Below are 27,623 nucleotides of genomic sequence, written 5' to 3'. Positions count from 1 at the left end.
GATTGTCTGTAAACTCAGTTGCCTTTTAAATTGTTTCTGGTCCTTTCTTTGTGCAGTGCAGTGACTCTTGGAAGTGCAATGACAGTATAGATCTCAGACAGTCCCTGTGCTGTGTCTCTTGTAATATTCTATGTTTTATGTGCTGTAATTAGGCTTTGCCTGTGTCCCCATTCGTGTTCAGCTAGGATGTTAAGGTGCTCCACAATGTTTAGCATCTGTTAGTTCCTGCAGGCTGAACGCTGCACCATGGCCCTACTGGGACATATCCAGATGTCATCCTGACCCTTTTATGTACCTGGCCAATCATCATGTATCTGTAAATAAATTACTGCCAACCATAGTTGCCAACATTTGAAAAAAAAAATTGGGTACACTTTGCAGCACCGCTATCAATTACTTACTTGAAAATGTATCCCACCCACTGCTTCTAAGCTCCGCCCACTCCGTACAACCCACATAACTAGCATAATGTAAGACCGCCTACTTATCATAGTGCAGAATAAAGGGTCTACTCAATTAAGAGAGAATTGCAGGGAATTGAGACGGGAATTTCAAAATTAAGGCCATAGTAGCTGTGTTGGAAAAAGTCTCCCATTCAGCTGCATTGGAGAATTTTTCCAACTCAGTTACTTTGGTCTAAAGTTTGAAATTCCCATCACAATTCCCTGCAGTTGAATTGCTGGGACTGTCCCGGGAAAGTGGATTGCCTGGGACAGTCTCCAGCAAAAAAGAGGACAGCTGGCAGCTAAGTTCCAACCAGTGTTTACTATGATCAGCTGTTTGCTAGCAGCACACCTTCGGCTAACTAAGTGTGGGACTCCTGAAGTCTGTCAAAGAAGTGACTAGATCCAAGCTTAGATTTAGAAACCCAGCCAAAGCAAATAGGAGTTAATCTGACCAGTTGGCAGACAATTAACATATACAGACATGTTTTTGTCCTTGAATTCTGATACTTCTAATTTGCTTCCTATTAGAACTGCTGGGCTACGTAAAACATAGCGAAAAGGAAAAACTACAGTGGATAAACGACACATACCAGACCTGGAACCACTCGCGATCAGTGGACAATTGCTTACTTGAAAGAAACGGTTACATTTAAAGTATGTATCTATAGTGGAGCAGAAATCTAGTTGTAGACAATGTACATGGCAATGGGGCTGACAGAGAAAGTATATCACAGGAGCGGGGAGAATGCTGCTGATCGTGCTGCCAGCTGCAGCGAGTGGCACCAGTGGCAATCTTTTGAAAAACGCCATTGGGCCGTGGAAAGAACTCATACAACTGAAGGGTAAGCACTTCTGAAATTGTAACTAGATATGTTACATTAACCTCGCTCTAGTCATACAATAAGGGGGCATATTTACAAGGCCCTATTGCCACAGGAACGTCACTTTTCTGTGGCGATAGGGGCTTTGCCTTATTTACAAGGCAGCGTTAAGCCACTTAACGTGGCTTAGCGCCGCCTTGTAAATAAGGCACCCTTTTAAGCAATACTGTGGGGTGAGCAATGGGTGTTGTGGTGGGTGTTCTCCAATAGCATCCATTAATTTTAAAGCTGCCCCATATTTACAAGAGTGGTGTAAATATGGGGCAGTGCCAAATTTAAGAGCAAAAAAACCCTGGTCTTAACATGGCGCAACGAGGTGAAATGCTTTGTTTCTCCTCTTTTTTGCTGTTTGTATGCGTGCTGCATTGTGCCACACACAAGGAAACAGCAAAAGGCCATGCACGATTGTTTATGTGCAGAAAGGTGTCCCTTCCTGCACATAAACAATCATTTTAAAAATGTCAATTTGAAGCTTCTATTTGTGTTGCATTTAGCACCACACATAGAAGTTACAAATCGTCATTTAAGATCATTTATGTGCAGTAAGGAACACCTTCCTGTACATGGACAATCATTCCCACAACGCAGGCTGAGCCTGCGTTGGTGCTAGGCAGGGATGTATGACGGTACCACGCGTACTTGTACAACGCGTACCGTTACAACGCTACTTTTACCACGCAAGTCGTTACAACGACTTGCGTGGAGGGGCGCTGGATAGTAAATTATTTAATTTACTATTCCAACTCCAGTCCCCGTGGACTCTAGGGAAAGGAGTTGGATAGTAAATTAAAGTATTTACTATCCTGGAGCGCCCCCCAGCGCATTTCGTTGTAACGACCTGCGTGGTAAAAGTATCGTTGTAACGGTACCGCGTTGTAAAATATGCATGGTAACCGTTGCATACCATAGTCAGCTGTAATTAGCGCCAGCGCAGGGGGAAACTCAGGGCTGCTCTGTTTTGTTGTAAAAACGGTGCAGCCGTGCGTTTCCAAAGAGGCGGAGGGCAGCATTAAGCCAAGATGGCTAACACTGCACTCTGTCACTTCTCTTGTAAATATACCCAAATGTTTTGTAGTAGGGGTGTCCAATGCAGGTTCAGGAGGTGTGATACAAGTCTGGTTTTTAGGCTAGACACATAGGATAAATGTAAGTGAAGTGAATGTGAATGAATTTCGTAGTATTATATGTAAACTTTACCCTGTCCTACTGGTAGAAGCTGAATATGCCTGGCATTCACATATGCCAATGGCAGAGGCCCCGCATTTCACACAGACAAGACAGGCTGAGGCAACAAACAGCAGACCTATCCTTCAGGTTGGACAGATGTTACAGACGCACGAAACTGTACAGCTAATTCTGAGGATGCTCGAATGTAGAGACACGTTCCTTAGACAAGTGCCAGATACACAGAGGCCCCTGGAAAGTAAGCTGCCTCTCGGGCTCCAGGACTCTTACAAGGTTAGGCCACACAGAAGAGACACATTCACCAACGCGTGAGGGTATAGGCTGGCTGTCTATCAGAAGAGGCATTCACAATATGCACAGAATGTATAGTCAGTCGTAATCCACAAAACTATCCATTTTGCTACAGAAATAAAAGAGTCTTCACCACTCCAAAAGAAAATATAACGTACAAAAAACTTGGGCACCACACAGAAAGGCCTTCCCTCATATTACCAAGATCAGGAGCTAAGGGCTTGCACAGCAAAGCTATCACTTGACTTGTATGGATCTCTCGTCCCTGTCCTCAGATGGCGGAGTTAACCTTGACAATGCACACTGTGTACAAGCTGAAGCCTCAGACAGCACGACTCGTCCCCTGGGCTGTACAACAAATGCAGCCTCGGGTCTCAGACAGCAGAAATATCTCAGATTGTACAAAATGTTATAAAAAAAACACACACAGAGACAGCAGAGCTATCCCTCAGGTTAGACAGCATGTGCAGGCTCAGGTATCAGGCAACAGAAGTGCCCTCGGATTGCAAAGAAGGGTTGGAGCAGGGGAAGTTCAGATCTTGGAAATAGGTGCTCACTCAAAACTTACAGTATAAGTATCCAAAAGGGGCCAAGGAAGAAGTTCAGGTTATCTATCCGTTTAGAACAAGACCTCTGTCTCTGACATTTCTTTGTTATTTCATCAATTATTTGTAAATTACAAGTAATATCCCTCGCAGTTAAGGATTGCATTCTATGCCTCTATGCTCTGAAAAGAGACAGATTTGTTATTCAATAATGTTTGTCGAGGCTGTAATGAAGACCTGGCCGAATTATAGTAAAAGGGTCAACAAATGTTGATGCACACGTGTTTTTGTACACTGTGAACTTTGTATTCTGGTTGTTTCTGAATGATGTATAGCCACAGGTACTGATAATTTGTAATTTATGAAACACAAATTGTGGGTTTGCCTACTTCGATCCGCACATCAGATTACTGTAGATATTTCGAAAAAGAACCCATCATTCTAAACACAACTAAGGCAGAGGTGCTCTTTAAGGTGTGTGACACCCACCCACCAGGGTTTCGATCCGTCCACAGATTCAAAAGAACCCTGGCCACCAAATTATATGCATTCCACCTGAGCACACCCGATCATTATTTCTGTAATCCAATATATGTATGTCGCACTCCGAGAATACCGCAGTGTCACTCCACACTGTGGTCCCAAATCCAAAGATTTCAAGTAAAAAGAAGTAGTCCTTTCACACTCCTCAGTTAGATGTGTGCTTTTAATGACGCGCGTTTCGCCCACAGGGCTTTTTCAAGGCTTAGTTCTATAAATCGAAACAAAAACTTGATACGTCATAGGGGAAAGATCTTTCTTTTCAATTGATACTGTCCGGATGTCAACACAGGCGGTCTTTGTGGAATTCAGATTAGTTCCACCTCTTTTGATTCCTCAATCGGTGCTAATATCCCAAATTGTTATACGCTTCTCGGTCTTTGTATAGTCGTCGTCCAGGCAGCATAAACGATCAACTGTGTCACTTTCCTTTTGTTACTAGTTAGATAAAGTGTTCGGATCTTGATACATCCGACGGCCTTGAGGCAATCACTCAAGGCTAAAGGACGTGATTCCTCATCTGTTGGCTTCTACCACGTACTCCTTGTGGACCAAAAGAGGTGGAACTAATCTGAATTCCACAAAGACCGCCTGTGTTGACATCCGGGCAGTATCAATTGAAAAGAAAGACCTTTCCCCTATGACGTATCAAGTTTTTGTTTCGATTTATAGAACTAAGCCTTGAAAAAGCCCTGTGGGCGAAACGCGCGTCATTAAAAGCACACATCTAACTGAAGAGTTTGACTGGACTACTTCTTTTTACTTGAAATCTTTGGATTTCGGACTACAGTGTGGAGTGACACTGCGGTATTCTCGGAGTGCGACATACATATATTGGATTGCAGAAATAATGATCGGGTGTGCTCAGGTGGAATGCATATGATAATTTGTAATGTTTTTAACCAAACACATCACTGTTTATGACAGCGAGCCATGTTATATACGTGTGCATTTCGCAGATTTGTGGGTTTAATTGTGATAATATGGACAGTGATGTTACGCTATCATTCATCACACCCATTTTCGTTTGCATATTTAAGACTCAATCTTTACTACTGGTCACTTAATAAAACAACAATATTTTGAAAATAAACTTCAGGAAAAAAATCTATGAAAAATCTATGAGGGAGAGCTCTGGCGTCTCTTTCCTATCCCTCTGGCTTCACGTACTGTAAAACATTTCAAATCCCAATACCACTGACGTAGTCAGGTGAGTCTCATCTAAAAACGCACATTACAGGAAAGACACTTACCAACCCCGAGATGAGAGATCGCCTCCAGCTGCTTGTGAGACGTGGCCTTCATGATGGCCTCTGGCAACCGTAGCAGCTGCGGGAGGATGTCCCTGCGAGGAGAAAAAATGAGAATGTCACAATAAAGTGCTCTCAAGCGCCGTCTCATGAGGACCATGTAAAGTGCCCAAGAGCCATGCACTTTTCCAAGCACTGGGTGGTTTGAGGGAAAAGCTTGACCTGAAAGTATCAGCAGATATGTAGAGACATGGACAATCTTGCACCTCAATTCACAGCTTAATGGAGGCCTCCATGGGGCAGACGTATGGATCAGCAGCAAATGCTACTACAGCCTTTCGGCCTGTGTTGACCACAATGTGGGCAGCCCCACTGATGCCCCACCGTAGCATAGCCTCAACCACAGACAATATGTATGCAAATAAAAGTGTTGAGAGTCAATTTCTCTCCCAAACCCTAGAACAATTATTCTTCAAACGTCTCACTTGTTACCCCTCTTTTCTTCAACCTACTTAATCCACTGAAATCTGCGATTTTCCACCCCCATTTCACGGACACAGCCCATCTGCATCTTGGTTCTTCCCACAAGCATCTGTCGTCCATCCTCACTCTCATACACCTTTCCACATGTTTGACAGCACAGTTCACTCAGCCATGCTTATGACGCTCATCTCCTTGGACAATAATGGTAAACCATTAGAAATTGAAGTGCCTCTTCTGTGTTTACTGGTGCCCAATGGATTCACCGTCCACCCTTGGGATACGCCTTTAGGGTCAGCTGATCGACCACTCCTATTCTTCCTCAACTGCCCTTTGTGACATGGTCTAGTCCTTTGGCTTACAACATCAACATATATATACAATGCTCAGGCCCCCCTACATCCCACAAGATGCAAATCCTTAAGAGTTTCCAGGAATTTCGCTCCTGAGCATCCTACAGCCACTTCCTCTCTCTCACCAAGGTTTAAAATCCCAGCTCCTAGCATTTTAAAGTCCAGACACTTAATAATCTGTTCTAGCATGCACTACCCGCAGCCCTGTTCTCTCGATACACACAACCTTCCAAAAACCCTGTTCAGTGCTTAATTTGAGCCAGTGGTTTCCGATGCTTGGCACCAGCACTTAATTGGTTTCCAGTGCTCAGCACCAGCACTTAATTGTCAACAACCCACGTATGATGGCGCTGCTTATCTAATTTCGATGTGAGCAGAACAACGGTTGTTTAGGAATATAATATACAGTAAGAGTTACTAATACCTGCCTACCCAGCCATTTCTTTAGCTTTAGGGACCTGGAATAATAGAGAATGTCGCACTTACGGGTGAAAGAGTTGTTTTGGTACCGTTATTGACAGCGACGATGGGCAATTGGTGGTGCAACCTGTAGCGGCCTCCTGGCCAGGGCCTTGTCATTTATTATTTTACAAATTAAGCACTGACCCCTGTTCCAAATGCCACCGCAATGCAAGCATGTAAGTCAATGTGAACATGTGTGATGCATAAATACAATATCACGTCCTCCATCACCACTCACATACCATCAACTCTTCTTTCGCAAACCACCTCATCTATCAGCATGTTCTTATGTACTATCTGCACCTAGAAGCAGCTCAAAGGGCTGCTAAATAAAAATAAATGCAATTGTTAAAAATAGCCTTGAGGTTGTGTACCGTGATCTGCTGTGTTGTTACTGATGAGGCGCTGGTACATTTGGGATGTATCCAAAGATGTCAGCTAGGCCAGGGTTGTACCCTGCTGCAGTCTAAGCCCTTTTATAGACTGTTGTGGATGAGAAGGCAGCCCACCCGAGGGTCAGAAGGTACAAGGCCTGGACTTAGCTTCCAGTGACTCTGAGCCCCTAACCAAGACCCTAAGTTGAAAACCATGGCGTTCGGTGGCCTTTGAGGAGTGACACACCTTAGCAGGCGCGCAACGTCCATAGGGCTAAAAGGGTTTCATCAAACTCCCCCCCGCCCGGCCCATTGTGTATCTCAGCCGGGCTGCTGCAGCTCCAGCTGCTGTGGGCTCGGCTGGGCAGTGTCTGGAGTCTTATCTCCGGCACACCCGAGTTTTTCATAGGTCTTTAAAGACAATTTGCATATTTGCAGACCTTTGTTAACTGGTTACCAAGGCTTCGTTTTTTTCTGGTTCCAGTTTTCCCTGGGCCCCCACTCTGCCTATTCCTTACATTTGTATTTTATATCTACGGCGGTAGTGTGAGAATGCATTTCATGAAAAGGAATATAAAGTAGGGTTGGCAAAAGAAAAATTCCAGCCATGTGTTGTTTAAAGAGCCTGCAAATACATTGTCTTGACACTAAACAGGGTTATAAATACAAAAGTATGTATTCATTTGCAGTGTGACGTCTGCCTTTGTTCCCTTTAATCATCAGTCTTGGATCATTCAGGCAGCCCTAGAACACAAATAAAAGTGCTTTCAATTTATATTTGCTGTTCGAAGTATGCACAGATAAGTGCTAAAAATACGGCTTTAGGTGACTGTTTATTTTTGGACTGTCTGGGACATCAAAATAATGAGCTGGCAACCCTAATCATAAGACTGGAAGTTTGTTGCAAGATCAGCACATTATTTATTTCCTCCATCCTCGATCCCTGATTAATGCCATAATAGCAAGAGTTTAACTTATATCTGAAACCCTACGCCCGCCAATAACAAGATGAGTTACTTCAAGTGTCTGTGAATGCACCCTGCATTCAGACAACTCACTCCTCATTCTCGCCCTTCACTTTCACGCTCACCCTGCACTCACAGCTATCACAATGCACTCACACTGATCACCATACACTCACACCATTCACCACTCACCCTGAACTCAAAGTGATCACTCTACACTCACAATGCACTTGTGCTGTTCACCCTGTACCTCACCCTGCAGTCACACGAGCACACTACCCACCCTGCACTCATGTGACACTTCACTCACATGTCCCCCTCACTGCTCAATCTGCAATCTCACTCAAACAAGCCCATCACTAACCATGCATTAATTCATTCCACTCTGCACTTACAGTTTCACCCAAATTCATATGGTCACCTCACTCACCCTGCAATCCCTCCTCTTACTGATTGCACCTCTGCACTGTTGCATCTCTCACCGGTTGCACCCACATTGGCAATCCTGCCACCCACGCAGCACAGAGGTTTAATGTGCCTGCTACAAAGAATGTGTGCCATGCAGATCACAGAACTGAGTGTGAGTAAATAATGAGTAGCACTATGAAAAAATAAAATGTTTGTCAGAAAGCGGCTATGGATAAATGAGGTGCATTGTTGGTGAGTGGCAGTGAGTGAATTCATGGAGAAGGAGAAAATGGGGGCGGGGTACCAAAAAAGACTGTTGCACCATGTGTAACGAGTGCTAGTACCAGCCCTGGCTGAGAGTATTAGCCCCCCAATCTCCCCCGCCCCCCCCCCCCCCCCGAAGTTCGGTCTGATTGAAACCTTAGCGTATGTGAAGTGGGGGCAGAGCTAATGTAGGTATGTACTTAGAGGTCGGTTTGCAAAGTTTTGTGGGCTCAATACATTGTAAGAAAAACACTGATCCCATGTTTTTCTGGTCCCAGGCTTTGCTCTCACTCACCAGAGCCCACGTCAGTAACGTTGGTGGGCGAAGCTCAGTTAACACAAGGTGTGTGTGTGGGGGGGGGGGGGGGGTGTAAGTGGGAGCTTCGTCCCATTCTCTTCCTGGGAGGAGCTCAAGGGAACCTTACCTGGCACTGCAGTAGGAGGAGATGAGCCGGAACAGATCTGGGAATGTGAGCTCGGAGCTGTCCAGGGACCACTCTGAAAGAGAGTAGGAGCGCAAGAAAAGCTTCAGGCCAGCAGAAACGGAGGTCAACATGAGAAGAAGGTAGGAAGAATGAGGGAGAGGAGGAGAGAGCAGGAGAAAGGAGGGAGTGAAAGAGCAGTGAAAAGGGGATTAGAGTGGAACTGGAAAAAAATGGAAAGAAAAGTGGGGTATTAACTCAAGGGAACAAAGCAAATGGGCAGAAAAATATAGAGCAAGCAAAGAAACAAGATAGGAACAAGATAAAATGTGATATAATGAACAACGAGGAAAGAAAAACGAAAGTAAAAGAAAGACCAAAAGTATTAAAGAATAATAAATTAAGAACTAAAGAAAAAACGAAACAAACAGGGAAGAATAAACAGAGGACAAATGGAGGTCAAAAATTATAGAAGTAGAGCAACATAAGGAAATATCTACATAACAAGAAAGAGAATGAGTCTCGGAACGAGAAATAAAGATGATTTGAGAAATAAAATACAATAGAAAAGTCTAATAAAAAATTGCAATCAAAACAAAAATTATACAAGTTGGAAAGTAAGAATTAAAAGAAGATGGAAAAATAAAGCAAGACAGGGTAGGAAAAACAAGGAAATAAAAACAGGTACATAAAAAGAGTGAGAAACAGGAATCAACAGAGGAAACAAGAGAGAAAGCGATTGGCAAATGCCTGGTGTTGCCGCCAGATTTGTGGGGTTGTCAATGCATGTTTGTTCTGTCTTAGCATTTCCAAAGCTTTCTTGATGGGCTAGTTTCGAGACCCTCATCCATCGGAAAAAACATTTAGTAAAAGCAAAACATTTTTGGTCTTAAAAACATGCATTGCCATAGTAGTAGTCCACATTACTTAAGGGAACTAACTTGTGTGTGAATGTGCACCTGTGAAAGGAAAGAATCCCATCACTCACAGGGAAATTAGCCAATGGCTTAAGTGGGCTGACAAAGTTTGAACCATGCTGTATGATGTAGTGGGTGGAAGAAAAATGTAAATAACACAATAAAGGACCAATGGATGAAGATGACTCGCTGAAAACCCCTGTAAGTAAGTAAGTATAATATACATATACTTTTAGTAAAATTAAAAGATCTAGGCTAAAGTCAGACCTTAAAAGAAAGAAATGCATGAAAAAATATCTTCATTATGACCAGCAGGGGGCAGCAGGACAGAGGACATGGAATAAAAGCAGGCTCCCATTGAAAGATATAAAACCCCAGACGACGTCTCTCTAAGATATTTTACTTTCTACACCAATGTGCTCAATGTCAAGAACTGGAAGTATTTCCTATCAGCTTCCTCCCTTCACTGTAGAACCCACAGGTCTCACCAGAGTGTTCCTCTTGGATGTATACATGGTGGACAAAGGATGGGCCACACACGTCCGACAGTCGCACACAGAGGACTTTGCGCTGGTTGGTGTTTGATTTGCGCACCAGGAACGTCTGCGGAAAGAAGGCCAAACATTGGGATCAGAGACATTTCTGTTTGAACTACACAGTTGCGGTCTCAATTGAGTCTTAGAATGTTATGGTGCCGATTGCGATGTGGGTGAACACTGTATGTATGTATGTATGTATGTATAGGCATTTATATAGCGCACTACTTACCCGGAGGGTCCCAAGGCGCTTCGACCGCTGCGAAACCCTTCCTGGCTTCCCTGAGAGATGGTCCCTTAATGGGTATCTCCAGGGTGAGACCAGGCATCCCCGGCGGTCTGGTGGGGCCGTTAGTGAAGATCAGGCAAGCTAATGCCCAGAGTTGCCGAGTGTGAACGCTGGATCAGAGTGGGCACCGAGGCGAGAGAATTATCGAGTCCGCTGACCCTGGTCCAGAAACCTGCCGCGCCGGGAATCGAACTCTGGTCCCGGGCCGTCCTCTGCTCTCGGGTCTGCCGCCTCTAACCAGTGAGCCACACTACAGAAGCTAAGGTGCCTTATACTAGGGGTCATATTTCTGAGGGATTTGCCTCATGCTCGGACCATGCAAAGTGGTACATGCTTGACACAAACCTCTAAGTCAGATTTTTGAAGCCAAGCAAAGCCAATGTGCACGGCTTTGAATGGCTACAAAAATCTTGAGTAAGACAACGAAGCACAAATCGCTGCGTTGCGTAACAAGGAGAAATATCTTAATGTCTCCTCATTGTTTCCTTTTTCTACGTGAGCAGCATTCTGCAGCACACACAGAAAAAGGAAAACGTCTCTTGGGACTGTTGTTGTGCAGGAAAGTGCCCCTTCCGTCACAAAATCAATCCTGCGTACAACGAGGCACCGTGGTGCAAGGGTGCCTATGTTGACCCTAGGCTGTCAAAACGGTGCCAGCGCAAGGGGAAAGGACAGGAATGCACCCTTTTGAATAGGGTGACTTGCTGCGCTGCCCCGTGCCACACAAAACATCAATTTGTCCCCAAGTGTGCAAATTAGTAACTGTGCAATATGAACCCGACTCTAAGTTTGACAGCTCAGAATGGGAAACAAATGATGTGCCGATGGTGAGGTTATGCCACATTCCATACCAGCCCTATGTGCTCCCTCCATCTACAGCAAGTTTTACCTGCTGCAAATGGCGGTAATGGAGGGAGCAAATGCCCATGATTTGTGCTCGATTCGTGATCTTGTTTGGGGCACAAAAGGGATTTGTGGCCCCATCGTGACCGAGCACAAGGTAGCATTTGATAACGCACTGTGACTGCAGTTGTTCTGACAGGAGGGGGAGCCCTATTTGGCACAATAACTAGATTATGCACCATAAATGATTTTAAAAGTATGTCACTGACTGCAGGAATACTTTCCTGAGGCAGAATGCATCGATTAGTATCGCATATACATATCCCTACGTGCCTACTGCAGTGCAGGCGCGTCAAGGAGGAAGTCCATGCAATCAATGCAAACGTTCCATATGTACCTCGTGCCATTGCCAGAGCACATTCCTTCCGGAGTCCTCAGTCAGCAACTAAACACATATACTTGTAGAGAAAGAAACCATACTACTAAACCATGCAAAACCCAACAAATATCATCACTGATAAAGTTCAATGACTCATTCATTTTACACATTCATGCATGGTGGCAACGACAGGCTCCCTTTCCCGAGACAAGCTAGGTGATGAGTGACTCCTTGGTAGGCGCCCCTTGCAACCCACAAACTCGCGTGTACACAAAAGACCTGACTGACACACACCTGATCTACCTCTCAACCTCACAAAGTGAATGCTTGCCGACAGTCAGTGACCAAAAAAGGCTGATATTCCCAGGTTTTGAAATGACTAACTAATATAATGGTGAAATGGCATCGCGCAAAACCTGGCTGGTGACGTCACAGGAAATCATATTATTTGCTATGTGGCATGGAAAGAGCCATGTGGCTACTGGCCCTCATGGCAATATGAAAAATAAGTGAACACAGTGGCAAGTTTTCATCTTGCATATTCATCGTTTTTCAGGAAACATATCTCTGCAATCCACAGATGGAAGGCAGTAACTCCAGCAGCATTCAACACATGCATTGCAGAACACTACAATACTTTCAGAGACTTGTTGTCAGTTCTGCTCATTTGCCCCTGCCAGCACTGTCAGTGCTAGTACCAACAGAACTAATAACCATCACACTCCTACAAGTGTGACAATTCAGACTATTCCTGGCCAAACAAAGTATAAAAATGCCCAGGACAGCTGGAATTATCAATTGTAATGCATACTGAATTATTAAGCACTGTTGATGTGGTCACCTTAAAAATAGACAAACAGTCCCACCATGTGGTGGACTGCCATAAGTTCGGGTGTTGAGAATTAAGTGCTGGGGTTGAGCATTGCCAAATACTGGTTCAAATTAAGCACTGCCTTTCTCCTTCTGCTCACAAGCTTCCTTCTGAGTGCCAAGAGATGCATCAGCACTCTCCAACACCTATTTGACATAACATAACGTGTCTCAAATGGGGAAACCTCTCCAATTGTCTTTCTACTTTTCTCCTGGAGGAAAATGTTTTATAGAAGCGGCTTAATGCAATAGACCTGGGAGGTTCGATTTTCAGTTATGGTAAGCACCCAATCTGACGATAGCACCAATAGACACTCTTGCTGCTGTTCTCACTATAGAAACAAACCCTCAATGAGTTACATTATGTCACTGAGTATTTGTATAGTGCAGCACTCATCACTTAGCCTCTCGGTGCTCTATCGAGACTTCGGTATAAGATCATGATTCACCCAGCATTAGTTTCCTGTTAGGTGACATTGATTCTCTAACCACATTTCAGTCAATGGTTGGTTTTGAGTGTGCAGGTTATTGTTATGGAGGTGTTTGATTGGGGGTGTGCTGGTGGAGAGCTTCCAAGCTAACCCATGTCAGTGTGGTGCTTGGAATGGGTTGTACTTGCGTGGTGCGTCACAGTGTGACTATAGGTCTTGATGCCTTCTGCCTAACTCAGGTCAGCTGGTGTTTGCCGGTAACTGGCCCTGGTTCACATGGACAGTTGAGGAGAGTTATATTGAAGTTGTATTAAATATAGGTTCCTCTTCTAATTCAATATGATGCAGGAGACACTTCTGATTGTTGATGGAGGGGGAGAGGTAGCTCTTGGCTTTGCTGCGCATTGTTATAAGGGGGTTGGGGTGGGCTTGTGTGAGATTGGCTCAAAGGGATGTATAACAAAGAATGCACTTCAAGTGATGAACATGGAGGTGGGGGATGGAAAGCGGTTAAAGACGGAGGGTAGTCGAATGTTGGAAGTGTGGAAGTGGGTGACAGCGGTTGTCATGTTTCGCAGATGGAAGTTTGTACTGGATACGTTCTGGAGAAAAGGACTAGTGAGTTAGTAGAAGGAGAGTAATCGTCAGATGCTCCTCCCCCTTGAGGGTTGGGGGTAGGGATCTTCTGATCATTGGATGTCTGGTCTGTTACAGTCTTGTAAGGGACGGTTGAGGAAGCTGGTGTCGACTGCTAGAGGGGGTTCTGAGGTAGTTGGATAATGTGAGGTGTCAGGTGTGAAAGGTGTCAGCTGTGAACATCTCTCCCCATTTCAGTTCTATTTCCTAATCTGAAGCTTAGTAGCCAGGAGGAGAGTTTGGAATGGTGAGAAGGTCATGGTGGCAGGAGGTCGAGCGAGGGGATCATCTAACATGTACTTGGAAGTTGGAGGTGGAGCTGGTTCACAGGGGTAGTTGTCAAGGCCAGTCGAAGGATTTAGGAGTGAAAATTAGGAGGAATGGTGGGTGATGGGAAGGAAACAGGAAGATCGGAAGGATGTATGCTTAAAGATAAGTAAAGGGTGTTTGCCTAGCAACGCCTGCATTCATAGTCCTCCCATCCTATCTGTCTTACAACCATCCTCCTTTTCCTGAGCTCCATCAAGTTCTTAATACAGTTCTGAATTTGGTAAATAAAAGAGGACTTACTCTCACTGGATATGGAAGGGTGGGAAGGGTCTGAAACATGAAAGTGGGTAGAGACACACACTGTCTTGCTTTTAGCATTGCAGCCTCAAATTTACCTTACCCTGCTATGACCTTTTCTCCAGTACTGTCCAATGAGAGACATTTATCGGTTTGACTGGAGGGGCTGAAAGTCTATGAGTGCGTGAGTTACACAAGTTTAGGAGATGCCCCTTTTCTCTGTAAATGTTCGACCATCCCTGAACCATCTTCAAACTATCTTTATCCTTCTAAAGCCCAGACCCACAAACCTGGACGAAAAAATCGTGTCACTTGTGAAAGCACTTTCAATGAGAATTACAGAACTAGGCTGCACATTGCAGCTGCTCTTAGTAGAACAGAATATTATACTTCCAATATGGCCTCCAAACTGGACAATGTGTCAGGTGAGGACTCAACAAATGTGAGCAGTGTTGCATATACGGCCTTCCCATTAAGAACCTGTATTGAACGTGAGGCTTCTAACACTTGTTATAACAGCACATATGTGGTCTTTAGAACTAGACACAGCAGTGCAGATTTGGCCTTAACAACTGGAGGCAAAACTCCAGATGTGTCCTCCATTATTCTGGGTTGTGATCTGTAGCAGCCTCCTATGCGTGTTTAGATTATGTTAATAAATAATTGCAGGTTTGATATATGTTACTGTGATATATGTTATCCATAACGGAGGAGTCGTTGCTATCACCTTAAAAGGAGGGTGTTTACACTAGGAACTTTTAACAAGTACAACAAGATTGACCGCAAGTAGAGTGATAACTGGGGCCAATGGAATTTAGGAGCTATGAAATCTGGAAAACTCAAATGTATCTTTTTGTGCATGATGGCCATTGATGTAAAGATGTGATGCTTCTTGCTGGGAAGCCGATGTAATTCATCCAAATTAGGTAAGATGTGCTTCCGCCTAGGCACCGAGTAATCGGGCGTGCTGATGCCTTCTGAATCAGTTGTTATCAGGATTTATTTTTCTTTTGGTGAAAGATAGATTTCCACAGTTAAGATGGGATTGGACTGCGGCTTTGAATATGGCTATATGATGGCCCTTTTCTTCACCCCGTGCCGGCTGCTCCGGCCCTTTTGGAGTACTGTTTGGTTTACATTTTAAGGATGTCCTTGCTGTACTGCAGCGAAGACCCATTGGACAATATCACCAGTGCACCTATATCCTTGCAAAATCTTGGTGTTTCGGTGTAGATAAATCCGGTAGTCAGCATCAGGATAAGAATATTGATTTGTAAAATCCTCATGAGTAGTATTGAAGTTCTTTTAACTGTTGAAGAACCAAAACCCCGGATTTCCCTCGGACCCAGGGTAAGCGGCGCGGGAAACGCCTGAATCTACCTTACCCTCCTTATAGCATGCAAAAGGAGACTCTGCAACCTTCGTCCGCAGAAAGAACAGGATTTATTAGTTTAGCCCGGGCTATAGGACAGAGTCCCAAGCCCATCAGAGATAAGACAAGGGAGGCTGCGGCTTCACTCCGTAGGTACAAGCCTTATATAATCATTCTCCCTGCCCATGCAGCAAACATTTATGAAACACACAATACGCCCCAATCATGGCTGGCGTCACCGAGTCTGGAAATGCCCACACAGTCCTTTGTTCGCGCTGACTGATATTGCGAGACCACGGCGTGACCCACAGGTGTTGGCAAACAACAAGCAGAATGGTCTGTCGCTAGGTGATAAGCTCATAGCATAAGAGTGTTCTCGTCTTTGTTCTTCTTCTGAGAACTGACTCGATCATAAAAAGGAGGGGGCTCATTTACACAAGCGGTGCAGGTTTGCAAAACAAGGTCAGGCAGAGCTTTGACATGCAATGGTAACATAAAATGGAATCTTAGGAAAACAAGATGGAGTCAGAAGAGAAGATCCTTTTCTCAGGCCCTCCTTTTGCCATTGAGTGGCAAAGCTCGGAAAGTTCAGGAATTGTCTATTTGCATCATCTCTTGCTCCTCGCGTTGCAACATCATCTTAGCATTGTTATCACGTATATTAAAGGGTGGTTGTTTGAGAAGTTGGGTCCACAAGGAGCAACAAACAGGAAGACACTGAAAGCAAAAACAGCAGGAGAACAGTACTGCAAGGGTCAGTGCCACATAGACGAGAATCTTCCAACCCCATTGAGACAGAAGACCCCAGAGCCAACTGGTGACGGACCAGGTACCAGCGTCCTGGTGAATTTCTGAAGAGATCCGGTGCATGTTTTCGATGGCTTTGTATACTGTTTGTGCATTGTCTGGAATATACACACAGTAGCTAGAGCCGATCAACCTGCAGACGCCTCAACCATCCGCCAGGATGATGTCGAGGATCATATGATTCTGCAGAGTCATAAGACGATCCGCTTGAACTTCAGCAGTTATGTTAGCAAGGGCTCCTGCTGTTGCATTCACCATGGCCTCAACCACCCTGGTGAGGTGGCGAATATTCCGGCTATTCATCATGGGACCCCAAAATGGGACAACGCGCAGGAGGAAATCAGCAGCTTCTTGTCCCGCTGTATCCTCGACTGATATCACACCTCTGGACACACGCCACCCGGGAAAGAACGGTGATGCATATCCGAGGCTGAGTAGGTGGACGGCAAAAGGAACGCTATGCAGCAGGTCCCTCCCCAATTCTGGTGGAGCCAAGTATAGGCCTTCGCCCCACACACAAAATAGGTATTAGGAGAGGCAATCAGTGGGGGTGAGGACGTGCTATTCAATGTCCTTGATATAGCACAATAACTGTCCCCAACACGTTCCGTCCCCAATCCTTTAATGCACACAAGGCCGGGAATACGGGCCACAGAGATCGGTGACGTACGTTGGGCTGGATTCCTCTGTTTAAACCTGGTGAACTGGAGGCGACCAGTATCATTGAATATTGACATCTCTTCTTTCTCTTCAGTAGACGCAAGAGTGGAGCCACTGGTGGGGCAGAAGGGTTTGGAAACATTACCCTTCTTATTCCGCCAGAACTCATCACAGAACTGTTGGATAGCCGTTGCGTTGAGGTTTCCCTTTTCAATGGCATCCATGAGGAGCATCATCCAGGCGAGGCAAGAGGCATGCACAGAATATGGATAGGAAAGGAAAGGCATTGCCCGAACGGCAGAGAAGGGCAATAGACCACAGACCCAGCAATTAGTTGTATTAATAACCAATTGATGTTGATGGTGCATCTGTATGAAAGTGTTGTTAAAGAATTCCCGGTGACGGGAAAGCTCATGGACAGGTAAGGTGAACTGCAGGTGTTCAACAGGAAGTGGGGTAGGAGTAGGCAACACAGTTGGGTACTCTCAGTGAACCCCTGTGGTGCGCGACAAAACCAGAAGCTCCTCCCACCCAAGGAGAAGCCAAACAGATGACGGCTGTCAGGATGAATGGGTATACTGAAGAATGCATTCTTGAGCTACTGGAAAGAATAACGGGCGTTAAATGAACAATTGAATCAGGTAGGGGGGCTGGGCTTCCCGTAGTCACAGCAGAAGGTGGGGAGGGAAATGTAACCACCGGCGGCGCAGGCCGATCCAAGAGTGCCGGGGGCGCTCCTGAGACCGGAGACCGTCACATCGCGTGCCCCCTGGAGAGGAGGGGGAGGAACTGGGTGGGCCTGTGGGGTGGGCAGAATCACGGGATACATGGGGGCATAGGCGTTAGGGTGATCCATCAGAGATTCACCCAACAGTGAATCCTCTTCCTCTTCTGTACCTTTAGGTCCTTTCCCATTATTCCTGGCCAGATAGCAGCCCTGCATCCTAGCTCGATGTTCCCTATCTGCAACCTCAATGGCTTTCTCTACCCTATCCTGCTGATATTCCCTCGCTTGATCCGCCATCGACATTCTTGCCCTCTTTTTCTCCGCTGCCTCCTGTTTCCTCTTGCGCTGATCTACCTTCTTCCGCCACATTCGTAAGGAGTCAAACATGGCGGGTCTAACCTTTTACTTAAAAAGTTGCTCTTCCAAATAATTTAGTGCTTGATAATCAAAGGTGCCAAATTGTGGCCATTGTAACTCCTCCTTTCCTCGCTGGGTATACCTCGTCCAAAGGTAAGAGAACACGATGGGGGAAGGACCATACTTGACATACATATCATAATTAGGCGTCCCCACCGGAGGAAGCGGACAAGATTCCTCCAGTGGGAGTCCTGCGTGCATGTACAACAACAAAACTTCCTAAACGTGCTGCACACCGGCATTTCAGACAGACAACAGCGGGTCCTTGTAAATAACTCACCTCGCTGGCTTGACTTTTGCAAAAGTCAATAAACAAGTTTATAAAACAGTGGGTGATCAGCCTACCCTTACCTGACAGACATAGTCCTCTTCTGCAGATGCAGGGCAGCGTCTAACTCCGGACAGAAAACCACCTTCCGGGGGACCCCAGTGGGAACGTGGTCAAGTGGCCCAGACCGGGTGGGGAGGGCCTCAAGCAAGACATTCGGTCTACCGGACATCAGGGTCCTTCAGGTAGGGCGCCTCCTTCAGTCTTCCTTCGCAGGCCTCATCACGACCACCGGACCTGACCTGCGTCCCCGTGGAGTACCTGTTCAGGTGCCAATTGTAGAACCAAAACCTCCCTCAGACCCAGGGTAGGCGGCGCGGGAAATGCCTGAATCTACCTCACCCTCCTTATAGCATACAAAAGGAGACTCTGAAATCTTCGTCTGCAGAAAGAACAGGATTTATTAGTATAGCCCGGGATATAGGACAGAGTCCAGAGCCCAACAGAGATAAGACAAGGGAGGCTGTGGCTTCACTCCGCAGGTACAAGCCTTATATAATCATTCTCCCTGCCCATGCAGCAAACATTTATGAAACACACAATACCCCCCAATCATGGCTGGCGTCACTGAGTCTGGAAATGCCCACACAGTCCTTTGTTCGCGCTGACTGATATTGCGAGACCACGGCGTGACCCACAGGTGTTGGCAAACAACAAGCAGAATGGTCTGTCTCAAGGCGATAAGCTCAGGGCATAAGAGTGTTCTCGTCTTTGTTCTTCTTCTGAGAACTGACTCGATCATAAAAAGGAGGGGGCTCATTTACACAAGCGGTGCACAGTTGCAAAACAAGGTCAGCAGAGCTTTGACATGCAATGGTAACATAAAATGGAATCTTAGGAAGACAAGATGGAGTCAGAAGAGAAGATCCTTTTCTCACTGTGATGACCCCGAACATTGAATAAAACTATCATTGGTGATGCACCAAAGATGTCCCATTGCCACTAGTCAAACTATTAATGAAACATGAATTGGCAAAGTCACTAGCTTTGAAATGCTAAGTGCAAGCCGCTGTGCAAAACAATTAAACAACACAGGATTGCGTGGATAAAGGTTTAAATGGGTGATGACAGTGTCATTTTCAGATCATAAAATAGCACTCCATGGATCCATCGGTGGTGAAAGGATATACCGAAGCAGCCAATAGAAGGAATGGCAGATGAAAAAACTCAGCTGAACTGAGCCAAGATGCAATTTTCAATGCCTCAAGCTGATAGCTGAAGAGTTTTGCTAGGGGATGCTGTAAAAAAGCCCCCAGCCCTCCATATACTATGTACTGAATATCTTCTTATTCTCACACACAAGAAGGGGGAGAACCATGATACAAACAGTACTCCAGCCTCCCTTGTCACAACCGTAGCACACACAGAGATAAGTAGTGTGTATAAATCTGTTCAAAAGAGGTTGCATGTGCTCAGTGAAAAAATACTGCCCTCACTCACAAAATTGTGACATGCTTCATCCTCGGGCTTGCTTCAATACACCCCAGCGCAGACAGACAAACGCCTGGGGTGGAGCAAAAGGGAGGGGAAGACAATACAAACTTATAAAAATAATAATCTAAGTAATGGATCCTGGGATCACCGAAAGAAAAAGTGCAGTGAAGATTACAACTAGTTCAGTGGTATCTTTTATAAGTAATTTATTCCTAGATCCACTTACTAGGATTAAAAATGTGAAGGATGGTGGTGACAGGAAAGTATTAGGAGTTCTTTCACCCCTCCTTACTGCCAGGTTGTCGACATGTTTCAGCTACTTAACTTGTGCCTACAATTTCAGGTCACCACAGCATGCATCAGGACCTTCCTGATCCCAGATTTTTAATCAGTCCCTCAATACCCCGTGTTTATGGACTCCGGAACTAGTTGATCTCGCAGACAGGAACCCATTCTGTAACTCACTCCAGATAATCGAGTTTTAAATAAGTCTTGCTTAAACTGGGGAGTAAGAGGAGGAGACCCCCTGTAGTCACATTTACTCCAAGGGTGGTGCTATGCTTCGACCTCTTGTCTCTGGCTCGCTGTGAAGAGATGCCTGAATATCTTCTTACCATGAATGCGTAAGAAGCATTCCATGTAAAATCTAAAAACTGGCCACAATGACAGTCTAGTTATTGGCATTGGTGCAAAGAGGGGCACTGCACTGTGTCAGAAGCGGAAAGCCCAAGCGGAGAGTCTTTTTTCATCATCTCTCCTAAATTACCAGGGGTCAGAACCGTGGGCATAGCTACAGACATTCCAACTTGACCGGCCAAATATTCAGGGCTGGCGGCTACCAGCCATCAAATCAAAGCTGCTGCTTTTTAAGATTTCCAGGCACAAAATACTGCACTTGCCCACTAAATTTGCAAGATGCAGAAAACTGGATAAGCAGACATGAGAAAAAGAGAAACCACATGGAACAAGGCCTCACGGTTGAATGTAAACTCCCATCAGACCTGAATAAAGGACACAGGCAACCCACTGGAGGGAATGTGATTTAAAATTACATAAATTGGAATTGCTGTTGGTAGACTCCACAGAGAGACCTAGATCTGTATGAGCATTGCATTTGAATTCCCCTCTCACACATTTGATTGATATGCACTAGTGAGAGGGGTGCTGTACTTTCACTGATGTAGATGACAGTGCTCTCCGCCGAGCATCTTTCAGACTTTTCAGATCCAAGCCATGGATTTACCTCGGTGCCTAAAGGTGATTTAGTTCCATGTATGCACTATTCGAAAAACACAATCACAAGGGTACAGCTGATGTATCTGACAGTGCACTATGGCGCACACCATGATAATTGCTCCCAGGTTTCAGGAAGAGCAAAAGCCACGAGACCTACCTGTGTTGCAAAGGTGTCATTCGCCCTAATGCAAGCAAACAAAATGGGGTTCCCATTCCCCAGTTTGGTAGTTAAAAAAGTTAGAATTGGCACTCAGATCAAGGTGCCACTGCACCTACTCCAGTATTGAGAGCGAGGTCCCTGGTGGGGTCCATTTTATGCAGGTATGGGGATTTTTTATCAGGAACAGACAGATAGCCTGTGCAAGTCCCCAGAAACTCTGGCCCAGTTATAGGGTTGTGGAGACCTGTATTAAATTGTGGAGATTATGTGAAATTAAGAAAATTTGTGTGAGATCATATGGGCGCGAGCAGTCCAGTATCTCACACGAGAATGAGAGTGGGTGATTCAGGACCAGCATTCCAGCCCAGTGACACTGACATTGGCGGATAAGACTGCCCGTCAGTGACGTAACACAGGAAGTGATTAAGGGTCAGAGCAGGCTGACACGGAAATACCCCTCTTAGACCACCGAAGACTTGTTCACTGAGTTGCAGAATTTCCCATCGGAGGTGTGAGTCACTGCATGTCAGCCCACAAGGCCCTAACTCAAAGGGCACCACCTGTTTGTGGTGCATGGCCCTTCAGGGTTCCAATATGGCCACGGTTCACACAAGGCTAACGCTCTGTACAACAAACTCACAAAGGTGATGGGAAGAATGCGTGCCAATAATCTTAACCATTGGGAATCAAGCTGGGTAGCATTTCAATCAATTGTTTTCTACCCACTGTGCCACTCTAGGCATAGGCCTGCCTTATGCACATCTGTAATGACTCTAATCCATCTCGAAATGCATCCGAGGTCCCTCCAGAGAGGAACACCAGCAACCCAAGACCGGTTTCTCTCTCGGTGGTGGGAGGAAGGTCAAGTAGATACCCATTCCTGAATGCTCTACGGACCAGAGGACAAAATGGAGCTAGATAAAAGTGACACTGTGGCAGGGGATGTAGTTAAAAAATGTAGAAGTGGAGACACATATACAGGAAGGGGTGAATGACCAAGGAGTCAGGCAGGCATAAGAAGCTGTGGTCATGATAGTGGTTTATCCTGTCCTGTTAGTTCTGTCATAAACAGCGCATGGACTTAAAGTTTGGTCTAAATGGTGTCTTTGTTAAAAAATATTACTAAACAGTGTTGACTTTGCTCTGCATAGTGCTGCAGTGCATATTGGTGAAAGCAGGGCACAGTGATCCTGTCTGAGGCAAATAATGCTCACCAAATCATTAACAGGCTTTGATCCAAAGACTTTGATCTGGTATCATAGATGTTAGTGGACTCAGGGCTCTGAACATATGAAGTTAACTGACACTGTCCACAAACATTATTTTAAACTCCCCCTCTATGCCTTTTGATTTTTCACAGGCGCGTGTGTCATTACATCACTCCTGTGACACTTGTGAAGCCATGCTGTGTGTCCCTGATCACACTTCATGCTCATTATTTTAGCTTTATCGCCTCCAACCACCGTGATGTGTATTCTGTCCAGACCAGTAGAGGAGGGATCTAACATTCATGTGATCTGCCAGCCTGGTCACTTCTCTGCCTTCCCACTACTAACAAACAGCCCACGATCAGCAAGTAAACAGCTAAAGAGGGCATTCACACTGTTTGCTGATCATGATTCTGAATACCCCTCCTTTTGTACATTAATACCAGTGCCAGATTACCACACAGGCAAAGTAGGCACCGACCTATGGGCCCCATTCCTTTTAGTGGCCAGCGACAACGAATCAAAATTATATTGATTTAATCTTCAAAGAAAATCCGGTGCATTAGGAGATAATTTTCGAGTGGGGAAGAGGGGGCGAAACTTGGACTGCCTAGGGGACTCTATGGTAAATACTGACACTGCAAAGAGCGGTATTTACATGTTGGTGTTATATCACCTTCGCATTCTGAGTGATGTACCTGGGAACGGGGGATAATGCAGTAATACTGAACGCATTCCCCTGTTCCTACTGAACACACTCAGAATGCTGTGGGTATCCTTGGCCAACTCTGGGCAGGAGAAAGTGCGCCATTTTTGCACTACTGCAGTCATAGTGCCGAATGGGTTAGTTTGTGCCCAAATGAGAATTACTGATACCTCTCGGAATGATGGTCAGTGTTTGGGCCAAGGCCAAATCCTGGTGTCTTCCACGCATCCTCAATACACATTCCTCTGAGAGGACAGTGACAATACAGTCAAATCTCATGTTCATTTCAGGGCAACTTAGGGGGATAAGGAAGTATATATTTCACGTTTGATTCTTTAACAAAACAGGAAGTACATTTTCAGCACATTTCATACGACTCACCCCTGACTGTATTTTCTGGGAAACGCGCTATCGCCGAATTTATTGTATTGTCATCAAGTAAGTAGAGAGGTCGCCGTCAACAGAGCTCCTTCCACTACCCAGAAAGGAGCTGGCCTAGATAAAAATAAGTTTTCTGAGAGCCAGGCCTTCCTCTGCATGCTGTGTGCATGTGTACTTGGTGTAGACGCCACGTTGTGTCAGAGGGAGGTGAAGTGGTCTACACAGAACAATGACTTCTCAAAGGACTTGGGCAGTCACAGACTTCCGGTTTCCGCTTCCCTTCTGGCCTTCACATCCTCAGACCGGCTAAATATTCCCTGACTTCTTAACAACCTGTCCATCCAGAAGCCTGTTTATCCAGAGGTTGCAACACAAACCCCCATCCTTCAGTGGGCATCAAGGAAGCCTAAGGCCTCTCTGTGTATCTGTGAGATATGCGAGTCCAGGGGTCCCTCACCACGTTCTGCTTCAGGCCCCACCATTTTGTGTTACGCCGCTGTGTTAACCTACTGTTGTGTGCGAACACCAAGAAAAAGTGGTGTCATTGGTGATCTGGTCTACTGAAACATGTGTATTTATTGATAGGGCAGTACATCAGAGAAGCCAGTGGGGCTGGCGTAGCTAGTCAAGAATAACAAGGGTGTAGCCAAAAAATGAAAATGCCCCCAAACCCCCAGTTTGAACAAATCCTCCAGGGACTCAGACTGAGCAAAGCCAGTTTGCACAGCTCTTTCTCGAATAGTTTCCTTGACCCTTAAGTCCACTATTCTATCCACCCCCCTCCCATCCACTTTCAACTTTCCATCCTTCTGTCATTTCACGTATCAGACCATCCAACCAACATACCATCGATTCTTCCACCATTCCACCCATCCCCTGACATTCGATTATCCATCTATTCCAATCTCTTTCAATTTAAGAAAATGCTCAAGACCTGGCTATTCTAATTTGGTTCTCACTGTCAATAGGGTGTTCTTCTTTTCTGGCGCCGACAGATCCCATTGGGGATGATTTGCTGCGCCTTACAAATGAGTAAATTAAATAAATAAATATTCATCCATCCACCTTTCCACCCTCCCATGCACCTTTTCAACATTCCATCCTTCCAATGACTATACAATTTACACATTGATCCACCCTCCCACCGATCCACCCTCTGACTATTCCACCCATTCATCCTTTCACTATCTATCTATCTATCTATCTATCTATCTATCTATCTATCTATCTATCTATCTATCTATCTATCTATCTATCTATCTATCTATCTATCTATCTGTCAATATCTATCTATCTATCTATCTTTATGTCTGTCTACATCTATCTGTCTGTCTGTCTATCTATCTATCTATCTATCTATCTATCTATCTATCTATCTATCTATCTATCTATCTATCTATCTATCTATCTATCTGTTTGTCTGTATATCTATATATTTATCTGTCTGTCTAGCCATCCTCTCACCAATAGAATCTTTTACCTTCCATCAGTTTATCATTTTATCATCCAACCTCGTACCCTTTCTTCCTCTGTTCTTTTCTATCTTCCTTTCAAGGGACCTTACCTCTATGTTTCATTTGTTCCTTTAGTTCTTCCTTCCTTTCACCTTTGATTCCTCCCCTCCTCTTTTCTAGTTGCTATCTACACTTCATTCATTCCTCAGTCTTTTCTCGCCTTTTTTTAAAATTACATTTCTCTCCCCCACACACTATTTTTTGATGCTCTTCGTCTGCCCTCGCTTCATGTTTAAATCATTTCTTTGTCTCGTCACAACTTGATTTTCTTAGCAGCCCCTGAGACACACCCCTTAGCCCAGACAGTCCTTACAGATTTTTAAGATGGTCTTGCTTGCATAAAGAGAGGTCGCTATGAATCTAGGAAATGGTTAATGCGGTCTACATTATCAGGTCATCGCTTCGAAAGACAACCCGCACTCCAGAGGCTAAAGCAAGGGGAAACCTTGTTTACAACACACGTGTTACAACACATGTCATTACAATGCATTTTTTACATCGCAAAATCCATTACAACGCATGTAATTACATCGCATAATCCATTACAACGCATTCCCAAAGTAACGCCCCAGCGGAGTAAGAATAGTAACTGTGTTGTAATGGATTATGCGTTGTAACAACATGCGTTGTAATGAATTTTGCGATGTAAAAAATGCGTTGTAATGACACGTGTTGTAACGCGTGCGTTATAAGTGTCATATTCTAAAGCGAGTGGTTCACACTGCCCTTGAGACGGAGCCTGGCACTGAGGAGCCAGATTTCCCTGCATGTCCTTCTGTCTCTGGGCAGCTGTGCTCGGCTTCAGAATATACAACCAGGTGTCAGTAGTAAGGTGGCCTACTGGGACATTCAGCCAGAACTTTGCTTCTGAAAAACAGTAGGGCTGGGACACATTTACTCCACGTCAGCTGAGCCCTATTGCTTGACTCTGCGCCGTTCCCACTGCCCTTTTAGCTAATCTCGCCTGTTAGTGGCTCTCCAGGTCAGTCCACCTTGCATACCAAGCCGATACAGCAGGGGCGAAACGCAGGAACATACAGCGCAGGTAGGCACTCAGCTCTCCAGGGGTGGGGTGGGGAGGTTGCCATACACTTCAAAGGGACACTATTCGGGCCAAGTTCAATGAATATCTGTGAAATATGGGGTACTGCAGAGGGCCCCATCATTTTGCATTACGCCACTGGCACAGCATGGTTTTAATAAAGTAATTACCAAAGTTGACATTGGCCATCTAGTAATTCTGCTTCTGTAGCCTTGTTTCTAAAGATAATATCAAATTACAAGTGATAGTATTTCAATAAGAAAACAAGTATTTGCCTCAACTGTTTCCTCCTCCTTTGTTTCACTTGGTTTGTGGCTCTTGTGACACCTGGTGGTTTGCACGCCGCAGTTTCGCAATGTTATGTTTTCTCTCAGCGATTGCATCAGGAAAAACACCACAGAAAATGAACTGAGAACATGAAGAATTCTTAGATTGATTGTTGTGCAGAACCGCAGGTGGGGCAGCCATGTGGCGTGACACCGACTGACTTTTTCGCAACACCGCGGGCTTTTGTAGACACTGAAGTGAAGGCTCTTTCCATGTCTCGCGAGCACAGGCAGCACCACAAGAGAAACCTGACTGAGCAGCCGCAGAATTTTCGATCTAAATATGGCTATCAACTGCTGCATAATTTACAGATTCGAAAAAGACTGCGTTTCTAGCTAAAACAGATCAAAAGTTTAATAAACTCAAAAGTACCACATATGTTGCAGCTCAGTGACAGAGTCTTTACAAAGGGTCACTTTCAGCTGCTGACTTCAGTTAAGAGGGTACAAATATGTTTTTTTTCCCCACACAGTAGTAATATCTTCAATTGTTTGGCCGGGGAAATTCTTTTGTCAACAGCACAATACAAATCCTGAGATGTAAACGGGATTCAGACTGGTGGATGTAAAAATTCCTCAATTTTTTTTTAATTCTTGCTAATTCACCTTAGCCTCAAATGCTGCTGGCAAAACAGCAGTTTCTAGAAAGAACTCAGCGTGATGAAAAAAACACACCTTTTCATTTTACAGTGTATGTCTTAAAGAAATTAGTTTGATCTGGAGTTGGATGAGGCAGGGTTAATAAAATAGTGTTCATGTGCTTCCATGTAAGGCAAAATGGATATTTTTGGTAAGCAGCATTTTGCTGGTAGACAAGGTTCTTATGAAACCTTTTTCTTTTTACAAAGTTTAAGGATCTATTTTGTGTCAAATATATGTTAATTAAATGTGTATCAGCTAGAACCGTGCTTTTTCCTTTTAAGGGAACAGCACAATTGCAACAAAATGTTTCTAGAGAGTGAAAAAGGTAG

The 27,623-nt window shown here is 44.9% G+C and overlaps 1 protein-coding gene across 2 annotated transcripts in view; it reads right to left on the bottom strand.

Annotated features, from left to right (window-relative positions):
- RIN1 (Ras and Rab interactor 1) overlaps nucleotides 1–27,623 on the bottom strand; it is a 161,910-nt gene that overhangs the window by 43,064 nt on the left and 91,223 nt on the right. For both annotated transcript variants that reach the window (XM_086938539.1, XM_086938540.1), the window contains 3 exons: nucleotides 10,272–10,386; nucleotides 8,870–8,942; nucleotides 5,142–5,233 (listed from right to left, as the gene is read on the bottom strand). In XM_086938539.1, the coding sequence (XP_086794665.1) occupies nucleotides 5,142–5,233; nucleotides 8,870–8,942; nucleotides 10,272–10,386 (280 nt within the window). The remainder of the gene's footprint in view (nucleotides 1–5,141; nucleotides 5,234–8,869; nucleotides 8,943–10,271; nucleotides 10,387–27,623) is intronic.

Source organism: Lissotriton vulgaris, chromosome 9 (assembly GCF_964263255.1).
Source record: "Lissotriton vulgaris chromosome 9, aLisVul1.2, whole genome shotgun sequence".
NCBI lineage: Eukaryota > Metazoa > Chordata > Amphibia > Caudata > Salamandridae > Lissotriton > Lissotriton vulgaris.
Note: the sequence above shows the minus strand (reverse complement) of the source record. Positions and strands in the feature narration are given on the sequence as shown.